At 44.8% G+C, this 24,831-nt stretch overlaps 1 protein-coding gene and 1 non-coding gene across 2 annotated transcripts in view; one reads left to right on the top strand and one right to left on the bottom strand.

Annotated features, from left to right (window-relative positions):
• Nucleotides 1–24,831, top strand: part of LOC126412802 (probable cytochrome P450 6a20) — a 90,821-nt gene that overhangs the window by 63,970 nt on the left and 2,020 nt on the right. The window contains exons 6-8 of the mRNA XM_050082580.1: nt 2,320–2,486; nt 7,316–7,537; nt 14,346–14,606. Coding sequence (XP_049938537.1) covers nt 2,320–2,486; nt 7,316–7,537; nt 14,346–14,606 — 650 coding nt within the window. The remainder of the gene's footprint in view (nt 1–2,319; nt 2,487–7,315; nt 7,538–14,345; nt 14,607–24,831) is intronic.
• On the bottom strand, nt 20,563–20,636 carry Trnat-ugu (transfer RNA threonine (anticodon UGU)). Its single transcript has one exon. It is a non-coding gene; the product is annotated as a tRNA-Thr (tRNA).

Genomic DNA, 24,831 nt, shown 5'->3' with positions numbered 1-24,831 from the left:
GGAACGTGACGGATGAACGTGCTGGAAAGGTAGGGCGACCGCGTACGGCAACCACAGAGGGCAACGCGCAGCTAGTTCAGCAGGTGATCCAACAGCGGCCTCGGGTTTCCGTTCGCCGTGTTGCAGCTGCGGTCCAAATGACGCCAACGTCCACGTATCGTCTCATGCGCCAGAGTTTACACCTCTATCCATACAAAATTCAAACGCGGCAACCCCTCAGCGCCGCTACCATTGCTGCACGAGAGACATTCGCTAACGATATAGTGCACAGGATTGATGACGGCGATATGCATGTGGGCAGCATTTGGTTTACTGACGAAGCTTATTTTTACCTGGACGGCTTCGTCAATAAACAGAACTGGCGCACATGGGGAATCGAAAAGCCCCATGTTGCAGTCCCATCGTCCCTGCATCCTCAAAAAGTACTGGTCTGGGCCGCCATTTCTTCCAAAGGAATCATTGGCCCATTTTTCAGATCCGAAACGATTACTGCATCACGCTGTCTGCACATTCTTCGTGAATTTGTGGCGGTACAACTGCCTTAGACGACACTGCGAACACCTCGTGGTTTATGCAAGATGGTGCCCGGCCACATCGCACGGCCGACGTCTTTAATTTCCTGAATGAATATTTCGATGATCGTGTGATTGCTTTGGGCTATCCGAAACATACAGGAGGCGGCGTGGATTGGCCTCCCTATTCGCCAGACATGAACCCCTGTGACTTCTTTCTGTGGGGACACTTGAAAGACCAGGTGTACCGCCAGAATCCAGAAACAATTGAACAGCTGAAGCAGTACATCTCATCTGCATGTGAAGCCATCCCGCCAGACACGTTGTCAAAGGTTTCGGGTAATTTCATTCAGAGACTACGCCATATTATTGCTACACATGGTGGATATGTGGAAAATATCGTACTATAGAGTTTCCCAGACCGCAGCGTCATCTGTTGTTGACAATTGTAACTACTGTAATTTCAAAAGTTTGTCTGACTGAAAATGTACTGTTGTCCCAAGCATATTGCAACAAACGGTGTATTTCTATCGTTGCTCGTTTAGTTTTTATTACCGTTTCAAATATACCGGTCATTTTTGAAACACCCTGTAAATAGCAATGGAGTTTATTTTGAATAAAATGTTGTTTATCAGTTTCAAACAACAAACGTGTAATTATCGCAACCAAATTCCGCTTTCATACTCTACTCTTGGTGGATCCTGTACATTCCATCCGCTGCTTTCGCCGGTTTCGCATCGGAGCGTTCTTGTATTTTTGTTATCGCTGCAATCCATGCGGTCCTAGTTGGAAACCGCTGTCTCGATTGCCAGTGTTATCATCGGCTCATATCTCTAGAGCCTCTTTAAATAGAATCCCAGAACCCGTTCGCCCCGCAGCAGAACAGCTTTATTTGTTCGATGTGTGACGGTTTTCCTTGAGACTGTGTTCCGCCACCGCAGAGTTCTCTGTTTGCTGCAGTCTAGGCGAAATGCTCCTTACGTGTTCGGAACAGTGCTGCGGCACACATCGCTCCTTTAGGCCGATGTTCTGCTCGTCACACTCGCAGCTGATGCTGTAGACACCATGTGTCTGTACTCCTAGTTTACTCTTCACTGAGCCCAGCATATTGTTGATTTTGGCGATGAGCGAAAAATGATTCTAACGTTGCTCTTTTCTAATATCCTAGCAATCTCTGCCGTGGGCGGTGCAGCATACGGAAGGAACGCTAAGCGCTTAATGTCTTCTTCACCTACGTCTTCTCTTCTTCTTCTTCTTGCTCTGTTGAAAAGCACATCTTATCTGCGTCTCAGAATAGCCATTCTCTAGGAAAGTTTTTCTTGACTCGACTGATAACCCGAGAAGACTTCATCAATGATTACTATTGTCCCTGTACACACTCGTTCCTAGTGTGAATCCTTCTTTCCAGTTATTCCTTATTTCCCATTATTCTTAGTCGGTGTAGTCTCTTAAAATTTCCTTTTCCCAGAACTTGCTGTGTTTATTTAGCACATCTGTAAATTCTTTTTGTATCTGTCTCCATTATTATTATTATTATTATTATTATTATTATTATTATGAGTGCCAACAGCAGCAGGAGTAGAAGTACTGCTAGTATAAACTGTATTAGATCATAGTCAGCATTATTTACTCACACTGTCACCGTAGACACTCAAATCATTTTCGTGCTATTTGTCATATTAAAATTGTTATTTATTACGTAAGTAACATGTAAAAATATACTGTATGTGTGAAACGATATGACGCCATTGTTAAGATGTTGTTTCCGACGCCCTTTGAAGTACATGCTGGCGTGCTTATGTCGTAGGTTGATGTCTGTGGAGGTCCATAAGTTCGTGCACAAATTGGTGACGGACACAATCGCCCAGAGAGAAAGTGGAAACGTGCAGCGCAGAGACTACCTGCAGCTGCTGGTTGACCTCAAGAACAAGGGCTACCTCGACAGTGCGGGACAGGTGCTCGCCGATAAGTCGAGTGAGTAACACCCGTACTACAGTCGCAAACGCGTTACGGTTTTGCCACAGGAAATGAAACGTGAAACGTATCAGCATTTCTGCATTCCTGCTTTCTACATCCCTTGGACCCGCATAAAGAGAGACCAATATCCATAATATCGGTTTGCTGCAAAATGCTCGAGCATAGTCTAAGTTCCTATATGCGAGGGTCACTCCAAAAGAAATGCACTCAATTTTTTTTAATCCATGTTTTATTCTACATGTTTGAAAGTTTTACAGTGTGTAGATGCATCCTTTAGGAACAATATTTTCATTTCTCCACATAATTTCCATCCCTCTCAACTGCCTTATGCCATCTTGGAACCACCACCTGTATAGCCGCACGGTAAAATTCTCGACCAGCCTGTTGGAGCCACTGTTTGGCAGCGTGCACAAGGGAGTCATCATCTTCAAACCTCGTTCCACGAAGAGAGTCTCTCAGTTTCCCAAAGAGATTATAGTCACATAGAGCCACGTCAGGACTCTAAAGCGGCTGTTTCAGTGTAGTCCATCCGGTTTTTGAGATCGCTTCCATGGTTTTTTGACTGGCATGTGGCCGTGCATTGTCGTGCAACAGCAAAACACCCTGCTTTTGCCGATGTGGTCGAACATGACTCTGTCGAGCTTGAAGTTTCTTCAGTGTCGTCACATATGCATCATATTTTATGGTGGTTCCACTTGGCTTGATGTCCACAAGCAGGGGTCCCTCGGAATCGAAAAATACCGTAGACATCACTTTTCCAACAGAAGGTGTGGTTTTGAATTTTTTTTTTCTTGAGTGAATTTGCATGACGCCTATCCGTTGATTGCCTCTTCGTCTCTGGTGAAAAATGATGGAGCCATGTTTCATCACCTGTCATAATTCTTCCAAGGAATTCATCTCCACCATTCTAGTATTGTTCCAAAACTTCGCTGCATACCGTTTTTCTTGTTTCTTTGTGAGCAACTGTCAACATTCTGGCAACCCACCTGGCACAAACCTTTTTTAACGCCAACGCTTTCAGTATTCTGCAAACACTTCCTTCCCCTATCCCAACGTAGCGTGACAATTCGTTCAGTGTGATGCGTCTGCCAGCAGTCTCTGCACATTGTCTGGAGTATGTGCAGTACGAGGCCTGCCGCTGCGAGGACAATCCTCAATATTGCCGTGCCCGCTTTGATCACGTAATCTGCTTGCCCACCGACTGACTGTACTGCGATCGATAGCAGCATTTCCATACACCTTTTTCAACTCTTGTCGATGTTTCCCACTGTCTCGTTTTCACAGCACAGGAATTCTATGACAGCACGTTGCTTCCGACGAACGTTAAGTGTAGCAGCCATCTTGAAGACATGCTGTCACGTCGCCACTCACGGGAACAGGTTGAACTAAGTTTGAAAACAAGCGGGAAGAACGTTTCTACACGCTGTAAGACTTTCACAAATGCAGAATGAAAACTGTATTTTTACAAAAATAGTGTGCATTTCTTTTGGAGTGACCCTCGTAACTAATTTCCTTGAGAAAACAAAGCTTCTGTCCAGAGATCAACACATATTTAGAAAGCATCACTCGTGCGAAACTCGGCTCCCCACACCCTTTTCTTTCATGATATCCTGTGAACCACGAATGGAGGACAACAGGCAGATTCCGTATTCCTAGATTTCCGTAAAGCGTTTAATGCGGTGACCCACTGCAAATTATTACCGAAGGTTCGAGATTTTGGAATGGGTTTTCACTTATGTGAGTGACTACAAGACTTTTCATCTAGTAGAACCCAGTACGTTGTCATGGACTGCAATCCACCATACGGTGCGTGGCGGAGGGTGCCTCGTACCGCAACTAGCATCTTCTCTCCCTGTTCCACTCCCAAACAGAACGAGGGAAAAATGACTTCCTATATGCCTCTGTACGAGCCCTAATCTCTCTTATCTTTGAGGTCTTTCCGCGAAATGTAAGTTGGCGGCAGTAAAACTGTACTGCTGTCATCCTCAAATGCTGGTTCTCTAAATTTCCTCAGTAGCGATTCACGAAAAGAACGCTTCCTTTCCTCTAGAGACTCCCACCCAAGTTCCTAAAGCATTTCCGTAACACTCGCGTGATGATCAAACCTACTAGTAACAAATCTAGCAGCCCGCCTCTGAATTACTTGTATGTCCTCCCTCAATCCGACCTGATAGGGATCCCAAACGCTCGAACAGTACTCAAGAATAAGTCGTATTAGTGTTTTATAAGCGGTCTCCTTTACAGATGAACCACATCCTTCAAAATTCTACCAATGAACCGAAGACTATTATCCGCCTTCCCCAGAACTGCCATTACAGGCTAGTCCCACTTCATATCGCTCTGCAATGTTACGCCCAAATATTTAAGCGACGTGACTGTGTCAAGCGCTACACTAATAATGGAGTATTCAAACATTACAGGATTCTTTTTCCTATTCATCAGTAATAATTTACATTTATCTATATTTAGAGTTAGCTGCCATTCTTTACACCAATCACAAATCCTGTCCATGTCATCTTGTATCCTCCTACTGTCACTCAACGACGACACCTTCCCGTTCACCACAGCATTATCAGCAAACAGCCGCACATTGCTATCCACCCTATCCAAAAGATCATTTATGTAGATAGAAAACAACTGCGGACCTACCACACTTCCCTGGAGCACTCCAGATGATACCCTCACCTCCGATGAACACTCACCATTGAGGACAACGTTCTGGGTTCTATTACTTAAGAAGTCTTCGAGCCACTCACATACTTGGGAACCAATCCCATACGCTCGTACCTTAGTTAGGAGTCTGCAGTGGGGCACCGAGTCAAACGCCTTCCGGAAGTCAAGGAATATGGCATCCGTCTGATACCCTTCATCCATGGTTCGCAAGATATCATGTGAAAAAAGGGCGAGTTGCGTTTCGCAGGAGCGATGCTTTCTAAAGCCGTGCTGATGCATGGACAGCAACTTCTCTGTCTCAAGGAAATTCATGAAGTGAGTGCATGCGGCACTGTTGCTTGTGATACATGAGGACGTGAAGGCTCGGAGGCCACTTGGTGCTACTGAAGAAGAGTACGCTATATGCCGAGGCGGCATAGGACTTCACTTTCTCCCTTCTCTATCATCATCCAGCACGAACATGAGACCACACTACACACACACACACACACACACACACACACACACACACACTTATTATAGTCACCTACACTTGTTAGATACGCTTGAACACACACGCCTCACATTTCGCGAAGAAGAGGTGCCATTGTGCATTTCTAATTACGCGTCTGAACCTGTCCTTTGGGGTTTTCCATGCAGCAGTGCCATACGAATTTACATTTTTGACCTGTTTTATCAGTGTTGAATCTCATGTCCACTTTTCTCATCCTTTGAATTAATCAGCACTCCATCTTCAGGTCACAAGTGGCCCATCGGGAGCAACCGACCGCCGTGTCATCCTCAGCGGAGGATGCAGATAGGAGGGGCGAGTGGTCAGCACACCGCTCTCCCGGTCGTTATGATGGTTTTCTTTGACCGGAGCGGCTACTATTCGGTCGAGTAGCTCCTCAATTGGCATCACGAGGCTGAGTGCACACCAAAAAAGGGCAACAGCGCATGGCGGCCCGAATGGTCACCCATCCAAGTGCCGGCCACGCCGAACAGCGCCTAACTTCGGTGATCTGACGGGAACCGTTGTAGCCACTGCGGCAAGGCCGATGCCTTGAATTAATAAGGATCCCCTCTAAATAGGGACGAAGTCGATTGCAACCCATGGTTAACATTGTATGAGACATCAAATATATCCCTTGTTTCTTGTATATTCGTCTCCATAGGGGAGAGTCAGCTGCTGTCTTGCTACTTTGTACATGGAAGAAGCCTAACGACAGCAGAAAGAAACCTAAAAATTTCATAAAGTGAAATATTTTCTTCTTCTCAGACCGCTGATATGTAAGTCGCGTCCAGCAAGAGCAAAAGGCCAGGATTCAATTCAGACGCTGTGCCACCTTGTCGGTTTTTCTCCTTTCACATGCAGTAATAATCACGCGTTACTCGACGATTAGCGAATTCACGGAGGTTCGTGTCGACTGCTCCTTCTCTAACATAGAATCCTGACATGTGGGAGTGCTTTACACGTGCTATCTTATTACCTGATGTATTTTTTTCTTAATTGTAGGGATGTTCTGGGCACACATTGTGTCATACAGAAATGTGAAATGTGTTCGTTTTCATTAGACTAAACAGCTCAGCAACAACGAAAACTATGTAAAAACGTAAATTATTCCTGAAGGTGGACTCATGCGGCAGAAATGCATCGGGGAATAAAAAGCAATACAGATACTTGTAAGTGAAATCAGTTTTTGTAAACAATCTGTGTATGGGTGTTTCTCGTCAAGACCGATAACAGTCGTACTTGGGTAGCTCAGATGTTAGAGCACTTGCCCGCGAAAGGCAAAGGTCCTGAGTTCGATTCTCGGTCCAGCACACAGTTTTAATCTCCCAGGAAGTTTCATATCAGCGCACACTCCGCTGCAGAGTGAAAATCTCCTTCCGCATTTAAATTCTTAATCGTGAATAAATTCATTCTATTTATATTATGTTCTAAAATGAAAATCCGCAAAAATGTAATTTAGCATATTGATAAAAAATAAGCAAAAATGGCTTTTGAAATAATTCTAAACAATCTGGACTTACATTTACGTCAAATAGCGCATATGACATTTACGTGGTTCGAAAACTGATGCGCTGCTTCAGTGTGAGTAATATCTGTCAAAGACATTTACGAATTCCTGTTCTTTGTGCTTTGCCAGTAAACGTTCGTGACTTTGTTTCAGGCTTCACAGACATTGACATAGTGGCGCAGGTGATGACATTCATGACGGACGGAACCCACACCAGCGCCACGACCATGTCGTTCGCTCTTTACGAGTTGGCTCTACATGAAGACATCCAACAACATCTGCGGGAGGAACTCCGAGAGGCGGTGGACAAGCACGGCGGGCGGCTGGGATACGACGCCATCAACGACTGCACCTACCTCGACATGGTCTTCTCAGGTCAGCGTCAGCGAATCTTTAATATTTACGCTGGCTGTGTGCTTCATGCTTAAACTTGCAGGAACCAAATAACTATTACCTGCAATATCGAATGTAACAGTAACTTCAGATGGCTGCAGTATATGTACACAGAGCTGACAAAAATTTTTGTATCCTGCCTGGAAGGCGGCGCGCGGGTCTGCTCCTGTATACTGAATGGTTGGCCGAATGAAGGAAGTGAATAGGAGCAGGAAAAGATAATACACCTCGGTACTGCAAGAAAGTAATACTGGTTTACTGATGCATGAATATATACATGGCATACGTAACTTTGTACTGAGATGCGAAGCCTTAAATCCGTCGTAAGTAGAGCAAAGTATATGAAGCGAAGCTGAAGCGAAGTGTCGCGGCCGTCTGCTCTTGACCAAATGGGAAGAATCTCCAGCGGCGCTCGTAGACCTCAACAGCGCCTGCTAGAGGGCGCTGTCGTCGGTGTCTGTCGTAGTGCCAACTTAACTTGCACCTACGCCGTGGCATCGTTGCTATCGATACCACAATAATCATAGGATATCTCCGAATCTTTTATTGGACCTCCTTTTAACCGGCGTAGTGCAGCAACTCTACGTGGCAAGGACTCGCCAAGATGTTCCCGGCGCAGCACTTTGTGCACGAACTGACCTCTCGATCATGTCCCATAAATGTTCGAGGGGATTCATGTAGGACGATCTGGGTGGCCAAATTAATCGCTCGAATTGCCAAGAATATCCCTCAAGTCATTGCCATTCATAAAAATCCCGTCATCGATTTGGAACATCAAGTCCATGAACGGCTACAAACGGTCTCGAAGTAGCCGAGCATAACCATTTCTAGTCAACGATCGGTTCAGTTGGACCAGAGGATTCAGTCCATTTCATGTAAACACATCCCGCACCGTTACCGAACCACCACCAGTTTGCACAGTTCCTTGATGATGACATGGGTCTGTGGCTTCAGGGGATCTGCACTACGCTCGAAACCTACCATCAACTCTTACCAGCTGAAATCGGGACTCATTTTACGAGGGTGAGTCAAATGAAAACCTTAAATTTGTAATAACAAATCGAAATTTCTCGCCGTTATCCTGTAAGTTGGTAAGCATGCTACAAACAGCGTGCAGAATGGCCTGTAGGTGGCAGCATAGTGCAGATGCACACATACCGTCGCAGTATCAGTATAAAGATGGCCAGCCCACTTGCGACTTCCACCAGGAAGGAACAGCGTTCTGTTATTCGGTTTTTGCGTTGTGAAGGTGTGAAACCTATTAAAATTCATCGACGAATGAAGGTTCAGTACAGTGATGCATGTTTGTCACAGCAGCAAGTCTACGAATGGAGTAAGAAGTTCGCAAATGGTGTCACTTCAGTGGAAGATGTTCATCGTCCAGGTCAGGCACAACGAGATGTGACTCCACAGAACATTGCAGCAGTTGAAGCCGTAGTGAAGGGAAACCGCCGACTGACACTGAATGACATTGTAGCATGTTTACAGATTAGTCACGGGCCAGCACACCACACTGTGCATGATGTGCTCCAGTTTCACAAAGTGTCTGCAAGATGGGTGCCACGGCAGCTGACTCCTGAAACGACGTGTTGACGCTTGTGAAGAACTTGTTCGGCGCTTTGAACGAGAAGGTGATGGCTTCCTTGCAAGAATCGTTACTGGGGACGAAACCTGGGTTCACTTCCACCAACCGGAAATGAAGAGAGCTAGCAAGGAATGGCACCATTCCTCATCACCAAAACCAAAGAAGTTTCGAACAGAACCATCAGCAGGGAAGGTTATGCTAACTCTCTTTTGGGTCGAAAAAGGCGTCATTTTGGAGCATTACATGCCTAGAGGGACCATTGTCATCAGTGAATCATACACAGATCTAAAAAACTCATCTGCGGCCTGCAATCAAATCAAAGCGATGTAGATTGCTGTCAGCAGGTGTCCTTTTGCAACATGACAATGCAAGGCCCCACAATGCCCGTACAACAGTTGTAACAATCACAGATCTGCATTTTGAGTGTCTTCCTCATCCACCATGCTCACCAGACTTTGCCCCAAGTAATTTCCATATGTTTGGGCCACTCAAAGACGCAATGGGAGGAAAGAAGTTCCGTTCTGATGAAGAGGTACGCCTCGCGGTGCATGAGTGGTTGCGCGGACTACCAAAAGAATTTTTTTCTACAAGAATTTATGCACTTTGTAAGCAGTGGAGGACTTGCATTGAGCGTGGGGGAGATTATGTTGAAAAGTGATACAGCTTTGTACCACTTCTGCACAGTAAATAATATTTAAAAAAAATATTTAAGGTTTTCATTTGACTCACCCTGGTAGCAGGTCACGGCTCTCTAATCATCTAGGGTCCAACCAGCACGGTCACGATCCCAGGAGAGGTGCTGCAGGTGATGCCGTGCTGTTAGCAAAGGCACTGCAATAGCCCATAATTCCAAATTTCGCCTCGTACGACGAACGTATCCCCTTCCCACAGTAGGAGTACTTGGGTAGGTTAGTCGCTAAAAAACTGAAAGGCCCACGTAGCGACGGAATAGCTTTTAATACAGTCAGATGCTAAATCTACGTTCGTCGTACGTCCCGCATTGATTTCTGCGGTTATTTCACGAAGTGTTGCTTGTCTGTTAGCACTGACAATTTTACTCAAACGTTGCTGCACTGATCTCGGTCGTCAAGCGACAACCATAGCGCTGCTCGTCAACCGACGAACGGCAAGAGGGCAATCCCGCGGCCAGCCGGAGTTCGTGGCGCCAAGTTTCCGTAGTTTGAAAATGGTGCGTTGTCAACCTACACGACATTAGTAATTTTGGTTCCTGCTGGCATCAGCTATCCAGAGTTAAAATTTCTTGACATAATTTTTCTCCACCATTTTAATAAAAACGAGCAGGAGTGTCATGTCGAATGCATTAGGCTCTGAGACTGCGGAAAACTACCGAAAATAAATAACCACACTGTCATATGAATTTAGTCTTGAAATTAAACCATTGAGTACTGAACTACAAACGTGACACATTTTTCCAATAATATCACAGGCAATGCGCTTCTTGGAACTAACGTCCCAAGAGTCTTTGAAAAATATTTTTGATCGCTGCAATGGCCCTGACGCAATTATGCATCGTGCAGTTCAAAGATGAATACAACGACTATCACAATTTCACATCTTGTTTGATTCTTCTGAGACAAAGGCGGGATGCTGGTGCCGTGCCTCCTACATCATTCTTCCGCTCCTTTACCGCACGAAATCAGGTTTGTCTGGAGCTGCAGTAAGAAAAAAAAACCCTATTTTTCGCCCTCTCCCACTACTCAAATACTGTTTGACATTTGTTATCCCATTTTTTGCATTTGAAAATAATGTTTTAGCTGAGAATAAAGTAACTTACGTTTCTGGACTTTTTTATAAAATGTTGAAAAACTTGAAATGGCAGATTCTCGAACATAGGGGCAACTATATACATCTACATCTTCATGATGACTCTACAGTTCATATTTAAGTGTTCATTGAACCAATTCACTCTCTTTCTCTACCACTCCACTCTCTAACAGTGTGTTGGAAAAACGAACACTTAAATCTTTCTGTGCGACCTCTTGTTTCACTTATTTTATTACAATGATCATATCTCCCTAAGTAATATGGTGTCAAAAATTTCTTCGCATTCGAGGAGAACGGTTTAAATTGTAATTTCGTTAAAAGATCTCGTCGCAAACAAAAGCATTTTTGTTTTAATGACTGCCACCCCAATTCGCGTATCATATCCATGACACTTTCTTCCATGTTTCGTGATAACACAAAACGAGCTGCTCTTCTTTGTACTTTTTCTATGTCCTCCGTCAAACCTATCTGGTAAACATCCCACTCCGCACAGCAGTACTGTAGGAGAGGACGGATAGCGTAGTGTAGGTATTCTCTTTAGTAGACCTGTTGCATGTTCTAAGAGTTCTCCCAGTAAAAGGTACTCTTGGATTTGCCTTCTCCACAACATTATCTATGTGATCGATCAAATTTAAGTTGTCCATAATTGTAATTGCTGGGTATTTAGATTGTGTGATTTATCATGTAACCGACATTTAATAGATTCCTTTCAATAATCATGGGGATAAAATCACACTTTTAATTATTTAGGGTCAATTACCACTTTTCGCACCATACAAACACCTTGTCCAAACTTTTTTGCACTTATTGGCTTGATAAACTGATGACTTTATTAGATGGTAAACGACTGCATCATCTGCAAACAGTCTACTCGTAAAATGACTGCTCAGATCGTCTTCTACATCATTTATGTAGATTAGTAACAGCAGAGGGCATATAACGAATCCAGTCGCACAACTGAGGCGATATTCCGTATGCACGCAGTATGATCAGAAACCGCTTGTGAAGAACCGTATTAAAATCCTTTTGGAGATCTGGAAATATGGACTCGTTTGAGATCCTCTGTCGACAGCGCTCATAGCTTCGACAGAATAAAGGGCTAGCTGTGTTTCACGAGAAGCATATTTTCCAAATTCGTGCTGACTGTGTGTCAACAGATCTTTTTCCTTAAGATAATTCATGATGTTTAAACACAGTAGATGTTCTAAACTTGTGCAAATCAGCGTCACTGAGATGGGTCTGTAATTCATCCATCTTGAGTATTGGTGTGACCTGTGCTACTTTCAAGTCTTCAAGTATGGATTTTTCGTTGAGCGAGCGGTTGTATATGATCATTAATTGCTGAGGTATCACATCAGTATACACTAAAACGAAGCTCATTAGTATAAAATCTGGACTTGCCTTTATTAAGTGAAACAACATGATTTTATACATCGAGAATTACTGCTGCAACAGTTTTTGTATCGTATTCTGAAATATCTATTTCGTCTTCTTTGGTGAAAGAATTTTGAAAACCGTACTTAGTAACTCCGATTTAGTGACACTGCCATTGGTAACATTACCATCACTACTGCGCAGTGAAGCTATCGATTGTGTCTTGCCGCTGATGCATTTCACATACGACCAGAATATCTTCACATTTTCATCCAGATTTGGAGAGGGAGATTCGTTGTGGAAACTATTAAAAATATCTCGCATTAAAGTTCTCGAAACCCAAATTAAAAAATTGAAGGGAGGACTCTAGGAATTACAGGAACCTCCAATGTATCGCTCCAGTAGTGACCACAAAGATAAATATACACTACATACAGTGCTAACAGAGGCGATTAACCAAATATTATTCCCGAGTTCTGGAAGCAAATGGAACGGGAAGAGGTCCTATAAAATGATGCAGTGGTGGTACCTGTGCCACGCACTTTGTAGTTGCTTCCAGAGTGTGGATATACACTACTGGCCATTAAAATTGCTACACCACGAAGATGACGTACTACAGACGCGAAATTTAACCGACAGGAAGGAGATGCTGTGCTTTGCAAATGATTAGCTTTTCAGAGCATTCACACAAGGTTGGCGCCAGTGGCGACACCTACAATGTGCTGACATGAGGAAAGTTTCGAATCGATTTCTCATACACAAACAGCAGTTGACCGGTGCTACCTGGTGAAACGTTGTTGAGATGCCTCGTGTAAGGAGGAGAGATGAGTACTATCACGTTTCCGACTTTGATAAACGTCGGATTGCAGACTATCGCGACTGCGATTTATCGTATCGCGACATAGCTGCTCGCGTTGGTCGAGATCCAATGACTGTTAGCAGAATATGGAATTGGTGGGTTCAGGAGGGTAATACGGAACGCCGTGCTGGATCCCAACGGCCTCGTATCACTAACAGTCGAGATGACAGGCATCTTATCCGCATGGCTGTAACGGATCGCGCAGCCACGTCTCGATTCATGAGTCAACAGATGGAGACGTTTGAAAGACAAAAACCATCTGGACGAACAGTTCGACGACGTTTGCAGCAGCATGGAATGTCAGCTCGGAGACCATGGGTGCAGTTACTGTTGACGCTGCATCACAGACAGGAGCGCCTGCGATGGTGTACTCAACGAGGAACCTGGGTGCGCGAATAGCAAAACGTCATTTTTTCGTATAAATCCAGTTTCTGTTTAGAGCATGATGATGGTCGCATCCGTGTTTGGCGACATCGCGGTGAACGCACATTGGAAGCGTGTACCCGTCATCGCCATACTGGCGTATCACCCGACGTGATGGTATGGGGTGCCATTGGTTACACGTCTCGGTCACCTCTTGTTCGCATTGACGGCACTTTGAACAGTGGATGATACATTTCAGATGTGTTACGACCCGTGGTTATACTCTTCATTCGATCCCTGCGAAACCCCACATTTCAGCAGGATAATGCACGACCGCATGTTGCCGGTTCTGTACGGGCCTTTCAGAATACAGAAAATGTTCGACTGCTGCCCTGGCCAGGACATTCTCCAGATCTCTCACCAATTGAAAAACGTCTGATAAATGGTGGCGGAGCAACTGGCTCGTCACAATACGCCAGTCACTACTCTTGATGAACTGTGGTATCGTGTTGAAGCTGCATGGGCAGCTGTACCTGTACACGCCATCCAAGCTCTGTTTGACTCAATGCACAGGCTTATCAAGGCCGTTATTACGGCCAGAGGTGGTTGTTCTGGGTACTGATTTCTCAGGATCTATGCACCCAAATTGCGTGAAAATGTAATCACATGTCAGTTCTAGTATAATATACTTGTCCAATGGATACCCGTTTATCATCTGCATTTCTTCTTGGTGTAGCAATTTTAATGGCCAGTAGTGTAGATGTAAATTTAGAACTTGTTGATACACTTGTCCGTGGTTGTTATGACCTCCATCACCATTGCAGAGGCGCTGCGACTGCACCCGCCTGTGGGACACCTGGAGAAGACGTGCACGGCGGCCTACCCCATGACGACACCCTCGGGCCGCACCTTCACTCTGCAGCCGGGCACCACGGTCATGGTCTCCATCGCTGGCCTGCACGGGGACCCGCGCTACTTCCCGGAACCGGACGTCTTCGATCCTGAACGCTTCTCGCCAGACAAGAAAGATCGTAACGCCATGCAGGCGTACATTCCTTTTGGACTGGGTGCGCGCTCTTGCATAGGTGAGGCGCTGATTCAGTGACGCTGTCAATTTATAATTCAGTAGTGTGTGTGTGTGTATGTGTGTGTGTGTGTGTGTGTGTGTGCATTTCAAAAAAGTGTTATTTACAAAATACTCTACATGTCATATTTTGGAAACCAACTACATTACTTATCCGTTACTCGCATAACCTATCGAGGACGCTGGGGCATCAGCCGGACATGAAGTACTTGAATAAGATAATTCAAACAACAGCTGTATTTTAATCCAACGTCATTTATTCAAAACATGCTACCAGTTTCAAAGCCAAAAAGCGTCGCCTTCATGCCCAAAATGTAATCTACCATCGTCGTAAGAACCACGAAGACAAAGACCAACGGAGTCTTCAAATAGAAAGAAAGTAGATTAAAAACTGTGTGACGGTCCGAGACTCGAACTCGGGACCTTTGCCTTTCGCGGGCAAGTGCTCTACCACCTGAGCTACCCGAGCACGACTCACGCCCCGTCCTCACAGCTTTACTTCTGCCAGTACCTCGTCTCCTACCTTCCAAACTTTACAGAAGCTCTCCTGCGAACCTTTCAGAACTAGCACTCCTGAAAGAAAGGATAATGCGGAGATATGGCTTAGCCACAGCCTAGGGGATGTTTCCAGGATGAGATTTTCACTCTGCAGCGGAGTGTGCGCTGATATGAAACTTCCTGGCAGATTAAAACTGTGTGCCGGACCGATACTCGAACTCGCAGGAGAGCTTCTGTAAAGTTTGGAAGGTACGAGACGAGGTACTGGAAGAAGTAAAGCTTTGCTTTGGTAGCTCAGATGGTAGAGCACTTGCCCGCGAACGGCAAAGGTCCCGAGTTCGAGTCGCCGCGCGAAATTAGCCGAGCGGTGTAGGGCGCTCCAGTCATGGACTGTGCGGCTAGTCGCGGCGGAGGTTCGAGTCCTCCCTCGGGCATGAGTGTGTGTGTTTGTCCTTAGGATAATTTAGGTTAAGCAGTGTGTAAGCTTAGGGACTGATGACCTTAGCAGTTGAGTCCCATAAGATTTCACACACATTTCACACACTCGAGTTCGAGTCTCGGTCCGGCACACAGTTTTAATCTGCCAGGAAGTTTCATGTCAGCACACACTCCGCTGCAGAGTGAAAATCTCATTCTAGAAAAAAAGTAACTTATTAAGGAAGTTACGCCGGCGTATACAACCAACGAAGTCGGGTGCAGCGATGCCAAAACCAAGAGGATTCCGCATGTAGCAGTAACACGCCCACCAATGGTTTGAATAAACGTCTTTGGATTGCAAAACATCTTCAAAAATTGCTCTGAGCACTATGGGACTTAACATCTGAGGTCATCAATCCGCTAGACTTAGAACTACTTAAAACGTAACTAACCTAAGGACATCACACACATCCATGCCCGAGGCAGGATTCGAACCTGCGGCCGTAGCAGTAGCGCGGTTCCGGACTGAAGCGCCTTGGACAGCTCGGCCATACAATACACCTGTTGGTTTCAGTTATCATTATTCACGTTACTGATTTTTTAGTTCGTAGGGAAAGGGCTAACCAAATATACAGACAGGAAACTAGCTTCGGGCATATTACAAAGGCAGTGTCTCCACATTTACCTCAAGGTGAAGAGAGTAATAACTAAAGAATTCAGAAAAAGTGAATCACTCAGAAGACTTGGTCAGGTGTTAATGAAACTTCGTACAAGTTCACGCTATCGGCGGATATGAAAACGATTAGAGCTGTAATTCTCTGTTAAAGGTGGAATTGCCACTAGAGTGTATTAGTGTTTTTCGTGTTTAGTGTTGTTAACAGGCTTGTAGATTGCATAAGGGGGCGCGAACAGCGTCGGATGTTGGGTGATCACTGTGAAGTAAATGGAGATGCCGCGTAATCTTGTGAGACAGCGTTATCAGCAACTGACAGAGTTTGAACGGGGCCACATTGAGGGCCGTCATTTGGTCGGCTGGTCGAATCGAAGTACATCGAAATTTATGGGGCATTTGGGTGTGACAGTGGCCCGATGTTGGACAGCCTGGTAACTTTGGGGCTGGCACACTCGTGATCAAGAGTCCAGTCGACCACATCTGTTCACCACAGGGTAGGGACGCCGTGTTGAGCACCAAGCACATTGTAACCGCCTCACATTTGCGCCTGCCAATGGAAAGCCGGTAGTGCTCTCCCTGAAGCAATCTGTGACATCGTGTGACATTGGTCAGACACTAGCAGCAGCCAGACTAGGGAATCATCGTTCGATACGTAGGCTGCCACTGACACCGCAAGACAAACGGTTACGTCTGGTGAACTCACATGACTGGCAAGCATGAACAGTTGAGCGGCTTTATATTGTGTTCAGCGACGATTCGAGATCCTCCACTACCCCAGATGGCCATAGTCGGTGAGTGTGGCAGCGATCTTGGAAGAGGTCCCATTCTTCCAGTGGTTTGGAGAGGCACAGCGGTGTTACTCCGGCCGTCATGGTGTACTGAAGCACCGGCTATGATTTCAGGTCACCATTTATGGTGACTGAGGGAACTCTGACGGCGCAACGATACGTCATGGACATCCTGCATCCTCACGTGAGAGTATCGTGCTGCCAGTTTTCAATAGGACAATGCACGTCCACACGTCACGCGTCCCTATGAAGGCGTGCTGGATGCAGAAGTACTGCCGTGCCCAGCAAGATCCCCAGATCTGGTTGTGACAGACCATCTGTGGCGCCAGCTCGGATGTCAACTATACCCCAGTGGCAGTATCCTGGATATCACGGACCATTTACAACAGTCGTGCAACTGTTTGCCTTTGGAGAGCATACAACAGTTTTATGACAAACTTACCAACTGAATCATTTCGTACATCCGGGCCAGACGGGGTATAACGTCATGCTAATAATACTGTTAAGTGGGTTAATACTGGCAAGTTCTTCGAAAATCTGAAGAAATTTTGTAATCACTGAAATTTCATAAAGTAACCTTTCAACCTGTTTCCTCCTCCTCTTCTAGCTGCTTCTCTTTTTTTTTGGCCGACAGCGTATTTCGGCGATATCCCATAGTAGGACGGGCCACCATTGTATTCCGGCGATAAAACATGTGACTCACGCATACTGATGTACTCTGAACGGAAACATTCTTTCTAATTATAACAGAATACTTCAGGGTTGTTTTTATTTTTTTTTCAAAATTTGCCAAGCTCTGCACAAATAACCCGAAAACCGAATAACTCACATTGAGATAATTGGGAATTAGTTGTACTCATTTGCACGTTCATCATTGAGGTAGAAAGTGCATCTGTTGAGAAGGGCGAGAATGGCTTGCCAGGCGTGACCAAAGATGCCAAGCAATTACCTTTCAGTTCCTGAAATCCCAGCCACGGGATGCTTCACTGCCTCCACTTGCCTGGAATACACCAAATTTTTCACATGATCGCACAGAAAGTTGGTCACAAATGCCGAAAGTGGTTTACTTGGGCCAATAGTTTCGTGTCTTCTGGAACACCTCTCATCAACTATTGTATTCAGGTGGTCTCTAAGATATTGGGGCTCCGTCTATGATGGAACCATATGCCTTCAAGGATTTGATGAGCCAGATTGTCTAGCATATCTGGTTGTGCATTACTGTAGAAAAATAACGTTGTTGCTTTCGTTATATATGCAACAAACACCAAGCAAAAGTGTCTACAGTACATGTCCAAAGATCACTGGAAATATCTACAAACAAATGTCGCATGATAGCTGGCATCTTAAAGCCCTTTTCTGTTCCGTTCTTCTCTGGTTAGGTGAATTTACTAAAGAAACACAACGAACCATCGGGTAAATTTAGTAAATACAGTCAACCATGCAGAAATCACGCTTCTACCGAGACCTTCCCAACAACCGTTCAGTAAATTTCTGCTTGAAGAGAAAATACTGTCTTTGGTAGTTGAAGGAATGTAGCTGAACCTCATCTGTAGCAGTGGTTGTCAAATGTTTTCTGCTCAAGAGCCAATACTAACATTTTGTGCCTATTATTTATTAATTGGTAACTTACATGTATCTGTATGTTATGAGCCCCCAACAGACCAGCTGTACACTCATGTGACAAAAGTCATAGGACAGCGACATCCACATATACAGATAGCTCTAGTATCGCCTACACTAGATTAAAAGGGCGGTGCATTGGTGGAGCTATAATTCGTACTCAGGTGATTCATGTGAAAAGGTTTCCGTCTTATTATGGCCGTGCGATGGCAATTAACAGTTTGAAAGCGGAATGGCAGTTGGAGTTAGACGCTTGGGACATTCCATTTTGGAAATTCTTAGCGAATTCAATATTCTGAGATCCACAATGTCAAGAATGTACCGAGAATACCAAATTTCAGGCATTAACTCTCACCAAGGACAACGCACTGTACAAGCAACATTGTGTCAAATAACCACAGAAATCAATGTGGGCCAGCCGTTGTGGCCGAGCGGGTCTAGACGCTTCAGTCCGGAACCGCGTGACTGCTGCGGTCACAGGTTCGAATCCTGCCTCGGTGTATGTGATGTCTTTAGGTTAGTTAGGTTTAAGTAGTTGTAAGTTCTAGGGCACTGATGACCTCAGATGTCCCATGACCTCCCATAGTGCTCAGAGCCATTTGAACCATTTGAAATCAATGTGTAACGTACGACGAACGTATCCGTTAGCACAGTGCGGTGAAGTGTGACGCTTATAGGCTATAGCAGCAGACAATCGACTACTATAGCAGCAGACAATCGACTAGAGTGCTTTTGCTGTCAGCACGACAGCGCCTGCTGCGCCTCCCCTGGACTCTTGACCATATCGGTTGGACCTTATACGACTGGAAGCTGTGGGCTGGTCAGATGAGTCCCGATTTCAGTTGATAAGAGCTGATGGTTGGGTTCGAGTGTGGCGCGGACCCCACAAATCCATGGACCCAAGCTGCCGACAAGACACTGTGCTAGTTGGAGGTGTCTACGTAATGGTGTGGACTGTGTATACATGGAATGCACTGGTTCCTCTGATCCAAAGGATCATTGACTCGAAATAGTTAGCTCGACTACTTGGAGACCATTTACAACCATTCTTGGACTTCATGTTCCCAGACATGTCACTGGACCACAATTTTTTGCGATTGGTTTGAAGCACATTCTGGACAATTTGATCGCATGATTTGGCCACCCAGATCGTCCGACACGAATCCAATCAAACATTCATGGGAAATAATCGAGAGGTCAGTTTGTGCACAAAATCGCGCACCGACAACACTTTCGCAATTATGGACGGCAACAGAGGCAGCAGGGCTCAGTATTACTGCAGGGTACTTTCAAGGACTTGTTGAGTCCGAGCCACGTCGAGTGGCTGCACTGTACCAGACAAAAGGAGGTCTGACACGATATTAGGTGGTATGCCATGAGTTTTTGCACCCCAGTGCAGCAAGTGCGAAATAAGTTGGCCGCCATCTTACCTTGTGGGGTCGATAAAGGTCGGTACAATTCGGAAACACCTAGCTTCGATTGTTCTCTGCCACGCTCAGCGCCCCTAGGTTGTGGCACTGCAATTCCCTGACGAACTTTTGTTGTGTTTTCTGTGCGAGTGGATGATTAAGTCATTAATAACAGCAACTGTATTTATATTTAAATGAATTATGCAATGAGACACGAACGCAGATGAAACTTCCTGACAGATTAAAACTGTGTGCCAGAGCGGCACTCGAACTCGGGACCGTTGCCTTTCGCGGGCAAGTGCCCCACCAACTGAGCTACCCAAGCACGACTCACGACCCGGCCTCACAGCCTCAGTTCTGCCAATACCTCGTCTCCTACCTAACAAACTTCACAGAAGCTCTCCTGCGAACCTACCAGAACTAGCACTCCTGGAAGAAGGGATATTGCGGAGTCATGGCTTAGCCACATTCTGGGAGATGTTTCCAGAATGAGATGTTCACTCTGCAGCGGAATGTGCGCTGATATGAAACTTTCTGACAGATTAAAACTGTGGGCCGGACCGAGACTCGAACTCGGGACCTTTGCCTTACAAGGGCAAGTGCTCTACCAACTGAGCTACCCAGGCACGACATCTACGAACGCAGATGTTTGCTAAATTTTTTGAATGTCATTTTTGCTCTACTCTTTTCGTTGTACTAGAACAGCCTTAACTTAATGTCAAATTCCTTGCTACAAAGGGGATGTACCGCATTTGAAGATGGCAATCTCTGTAATTAACATTGACGAATCCATGTTACTTTCGTGTCAAAATTTATACCACAGTACGAATCGCAAGACAAACAAGCAAACTTTTCCCCCGCTCACGCCCTCTAATCTCGCAGTGGACGCGCTATTTTCCCTTCTGCCCCCGGGCAGGCGGCCAGCTTTACTTTGCTGACCACCGAATTCACCTTTGTCAATTAAATTTAAGCACAGCTTAAAACATTATTTCCTATGTAAGTATTTTGGTTTGCTACTGAGCAGAGAAACTACACTCTTAAGACGTTCGTAACGTTCTAACGTTTTTGGATTTCATTCTATTCCGTTTAAAGCGCTTCATGAAGACACTATCAATGGTCGTGGAATATAATGTTGTTCTAGAACAGTACTTGGATTGTAGACTGCCAACAGCAGGATCTTCTGGAATCAGTCATTAAAATCGGCATCCTTTCATTGATCCATATGGAAATACGCCTTTTAACCACATTTTATCGACAGCTGCTTTTCCCACGAGTCGTATGCAAATGGGACACAAAAGGGCGAAAGTAAAGCGGCTTGCGCAGTGTAGATGTAGCTGTAGATGCAGATGAAGGTTTCAGAGATTTGAACTATTTCCAACCATACTTTCTTACGTGAACTAATGAATCGTACTCAGAAGTATATAAAATACTTTTTTTTTTAATTTTGGAACGTAAAAGTAAGAGGCAAAGTGTGGTATGGTACATCATTGTAATCTGTCACTAAGTTTCACAACAGCATACATTCCGTATGGCAAAAAATTCATTTTCCACACAGTGATTTAAAACGCTTATTTAAGTTGTGCTCCAGAGATATCACGCCTTTGTCTGTCTTCCGAGTGTTTATCTGACACAGAAAACCAAAAAACAAGATTTTTATAGAAATTAAAGTTTCTGCGAGAATCATAAGCTTTGCTTTCTTTTCATTTTATTTCGACTTTGACCGTATTCCCGTATTCTCGTAAGATTGTGGAGGTTACATAGAGCTTGTACCTCAAGCACTTAAGTCACCTTGTCCACCTGTTCCTCCTTTTGAAACAGTAACATTTCAACAGGTAGTGCAGAGATAAATAAAATCAAGTGGGCCAACAATGGGATGGATTGGCGGGAATTGGAAGCCACAGATGAAGTGGTTCATGCAACAACAGAGATGTTTTACAGTGTTACGTCAAGATCGCAGTTAGTACTGACTACTGAGAGAGCAAAACTCCATCAGGCAGAAAAGAATCTCTGTGTCAAAATGAAGAGTAGGAAAGTAGGGGACAAAGGAGGAGCCATATTCTGGTGAAACTTTTGCTCTCAATTTACAGAGAAAGAGAGAGTGTGATGTATTGTATACATGAAATACTTACGATGGAGATGCCGTTTGTTTAAACTCGGTGTAAGTATATGTGAGGAAAGTAAAAAGAACACTGTAATTTGTGGTCCTGCTGGGACGGAGGTTATTAGATGTGGCGGAAAAGCTGGGACTGAAGGATAAATTTGGTAAGGCCTCATTTAATAAAACATTTGACTACGGGATTCCACGATAAACTATTGCTCTAACCACTGCAGGAGCTCGATCAGTACCTGAAACTTATCCATAAACTTTCACGCATCATGTTTCATAATGTTGTACGCACATCGACACGGTAAATGCAGTCGGACCGTCTAACGCTGCATAATAAACGCAAAAAGTATTCAATACCGCCAGTGACTGCACCACTGACTTAGTACTTCTCTTACCTTCTTTTTATTACGTTGGTGGGCCTGTCATTCTCTGCAGCCTTGGAGAGTTTTTTTCTAGCTCATTCACAACACAGTAGTTTACTTAAAAGGACCAGGGAAGGTGATACACACCGAGGTGACAGAAGTCCTAAGATAACGATCTGCACACATCCAGATGGCGGACGTATCGTGTGCACAAGATATAAAAAGGCAGTGCATTGGCGAAGCGGTCATTTGCACTCGGGTGACCCATGTTAAAATGTTTCGGGCGTGATAATGGCCTCTCGACCGGAACGAACAGACTTTGAACGCGGAATGGTAGTTGGATTTAGACGCATGGGACATTCCATTTCGGAAACCGTTATGGAATTCAATACCCCGGGCCCCAAGTGTCAAGAGTGTGCCGAGAATACCAAATTTCAAGCGTTACGTCTCACCAGGGACAACGCAGTCGATTTCACTTAACTACAGAGAGCGGCGGCTTTTGCGTAGATTTGTCAGTGCGAAAAGACAAGCAACATTGCGTCAGATTACCACAGAAATCAATGTGGGACGCACGACTATAGTATCTGTCAGGACAATGCGGCGAAATACGTCGTAAATTGGCTATGGCAACAGACGACCGACGCGAGTGCCTTTGCTACCAGCGCGACATCGTTTGCAGCACCGCTCCTGGACTCGTGAGCTTACCGGTTGGACTCTGGACGACTGGAAAACCGTAGCCTGGTCAGACGTCTCGATTTCAATTGGTAACAGCTGATGGTAGGATTTGAGTGTGGTGCAGACCCCACGAATCCATGGGTCTAGGTTGTCAACAAGGCACTGTGGAAGCTGGTGGTGTATCCATAACGGTGAGGGCTGTATTTATATGGAATTGACTGGCTACTGTGTCGAACCGAACCTACTATTGTCTGTAAATTGTTATGTTCGGCTACCTCCAGATATTTTGCAGACATTCATGGACTCCATGTTCCCAAACACCGATGGAATTTTTATGGATGACAATGGCGCCATGTCACCGGGCCACAATTTTCCGCGATCCAATCCCAAAGAAAGCTGGTGTTGACAGATGTGAAAATTACCGAACTATCAGTTTAACAAGTCACAGCTGCAAAATAGTAACGCGAATTCTTTATAGACGAATGGAAAAACTGGTAGAAGTCGACCTCGGGGAAGATCAGTTTGGATTCCGTAGAAATGTTGGAACACGTGAGGCAATACTGACCTTACGCCTTATCTTAGAAGAAAGATTAAAGAAAGGCAAACCTACGTTTCTAGCAATTGTAGACTTAGAGAAAGCTTTTGACAATGTTGACTGGAATATTTTCTTTCAAATTCTAAAGGTGGCAGGGGTAAAATACAGGGACCGAAAGGCTATTTACAATTTGTGCAGAAACCAGATGGCAGTTATAAGAGTCGAGGGACATGAAATGGAAGCAGTGGTTGGGAAGGGAGTGAGACAGGGTTTTAGCCTCTCCCCGATGTTATTCAATCTGTATATTGAGCAAGCAATAAAGGAAACGAAAGAAAAATTCGGAGTAGATAATAAAATTCAAGAAGAAGAAATAAAAACTTTGAGGTTCGCCGATGACATTGTAATTCTGTCAGAGACAGCAAAGGACTTGGAAGAGCAGTTGAACGGAATGGACAGTGTCTTGAAAGGAGGATATAAGATGAACATCAACAAAAGTAAAACGAGGATCATGGAATGTAGTCGAATTAAGTTGGGTGATGCTGAGGGAATTAGATTGGGAAATGAGACACTTAAAGTAGTAAAGGAGTTTTGCTATTTGGGGAGAAAAATAACTGATGATGGTCGAAGTAGAGAGGATATAAAATGTAGACTGGCAATGGCAATTAAAGCGTTTCTGAAGACGAGAAATTTGTCAATATCGAGTATAGATTTAAGTGTCAGGAAGTCGTTTCTGAAAGTATTTGTATGGAGTATAGCCATGTATGGAAGTGAAACATGGACGATAAATAGTTCGGACAAGAAGAGAATAGAACCTTTCGAAATGTGGTGCTACAGGAGAATGCTGAAGATTAAATGGGTAGATCACGTAACTAATGAGAAGGTATTGAATAGAATAGGGGAGGTGTTTGTGGCACAACTTGACAAGAAGAAGGGATCGGTTGGTAGAACATGTTCTGAGGCATCAAGGGATCACCAATTTAGCATTGGAGGGCAGCGTGGAGGGTAAAAATCGTAGAGGGAGACCAAGAGATGAATACACTAAGCAGATTCAGAAGGATGTGGGTTGCAGTAAGTACTGGGAGATGAAGAAGCTTGCACAGGATAGAGTAGCATGGAGAGCTGCATCAAACCATACTGAAGAC

The sequence above is a fragment of the Schistocerca serialis genome, chromosome 7 (assembly GCF_023864345.2).
Source record: "Schistocerca serialis cubense isolate TAMUIC-IGC-003099 chromosome 7, iqSchSeri2.2, whole genome shotgun sequence".
Classification (NCBI taxonomy): domain Eukaryota; kingdom Metazoa; phylum Arthropoda; class Insecta; order Orthoptera; family Acrididae; genus Schistocerca; species Schistocerca serialis.
This window is presented reverse-complemented; position numbering and strand designations above follow the sequence as displayed.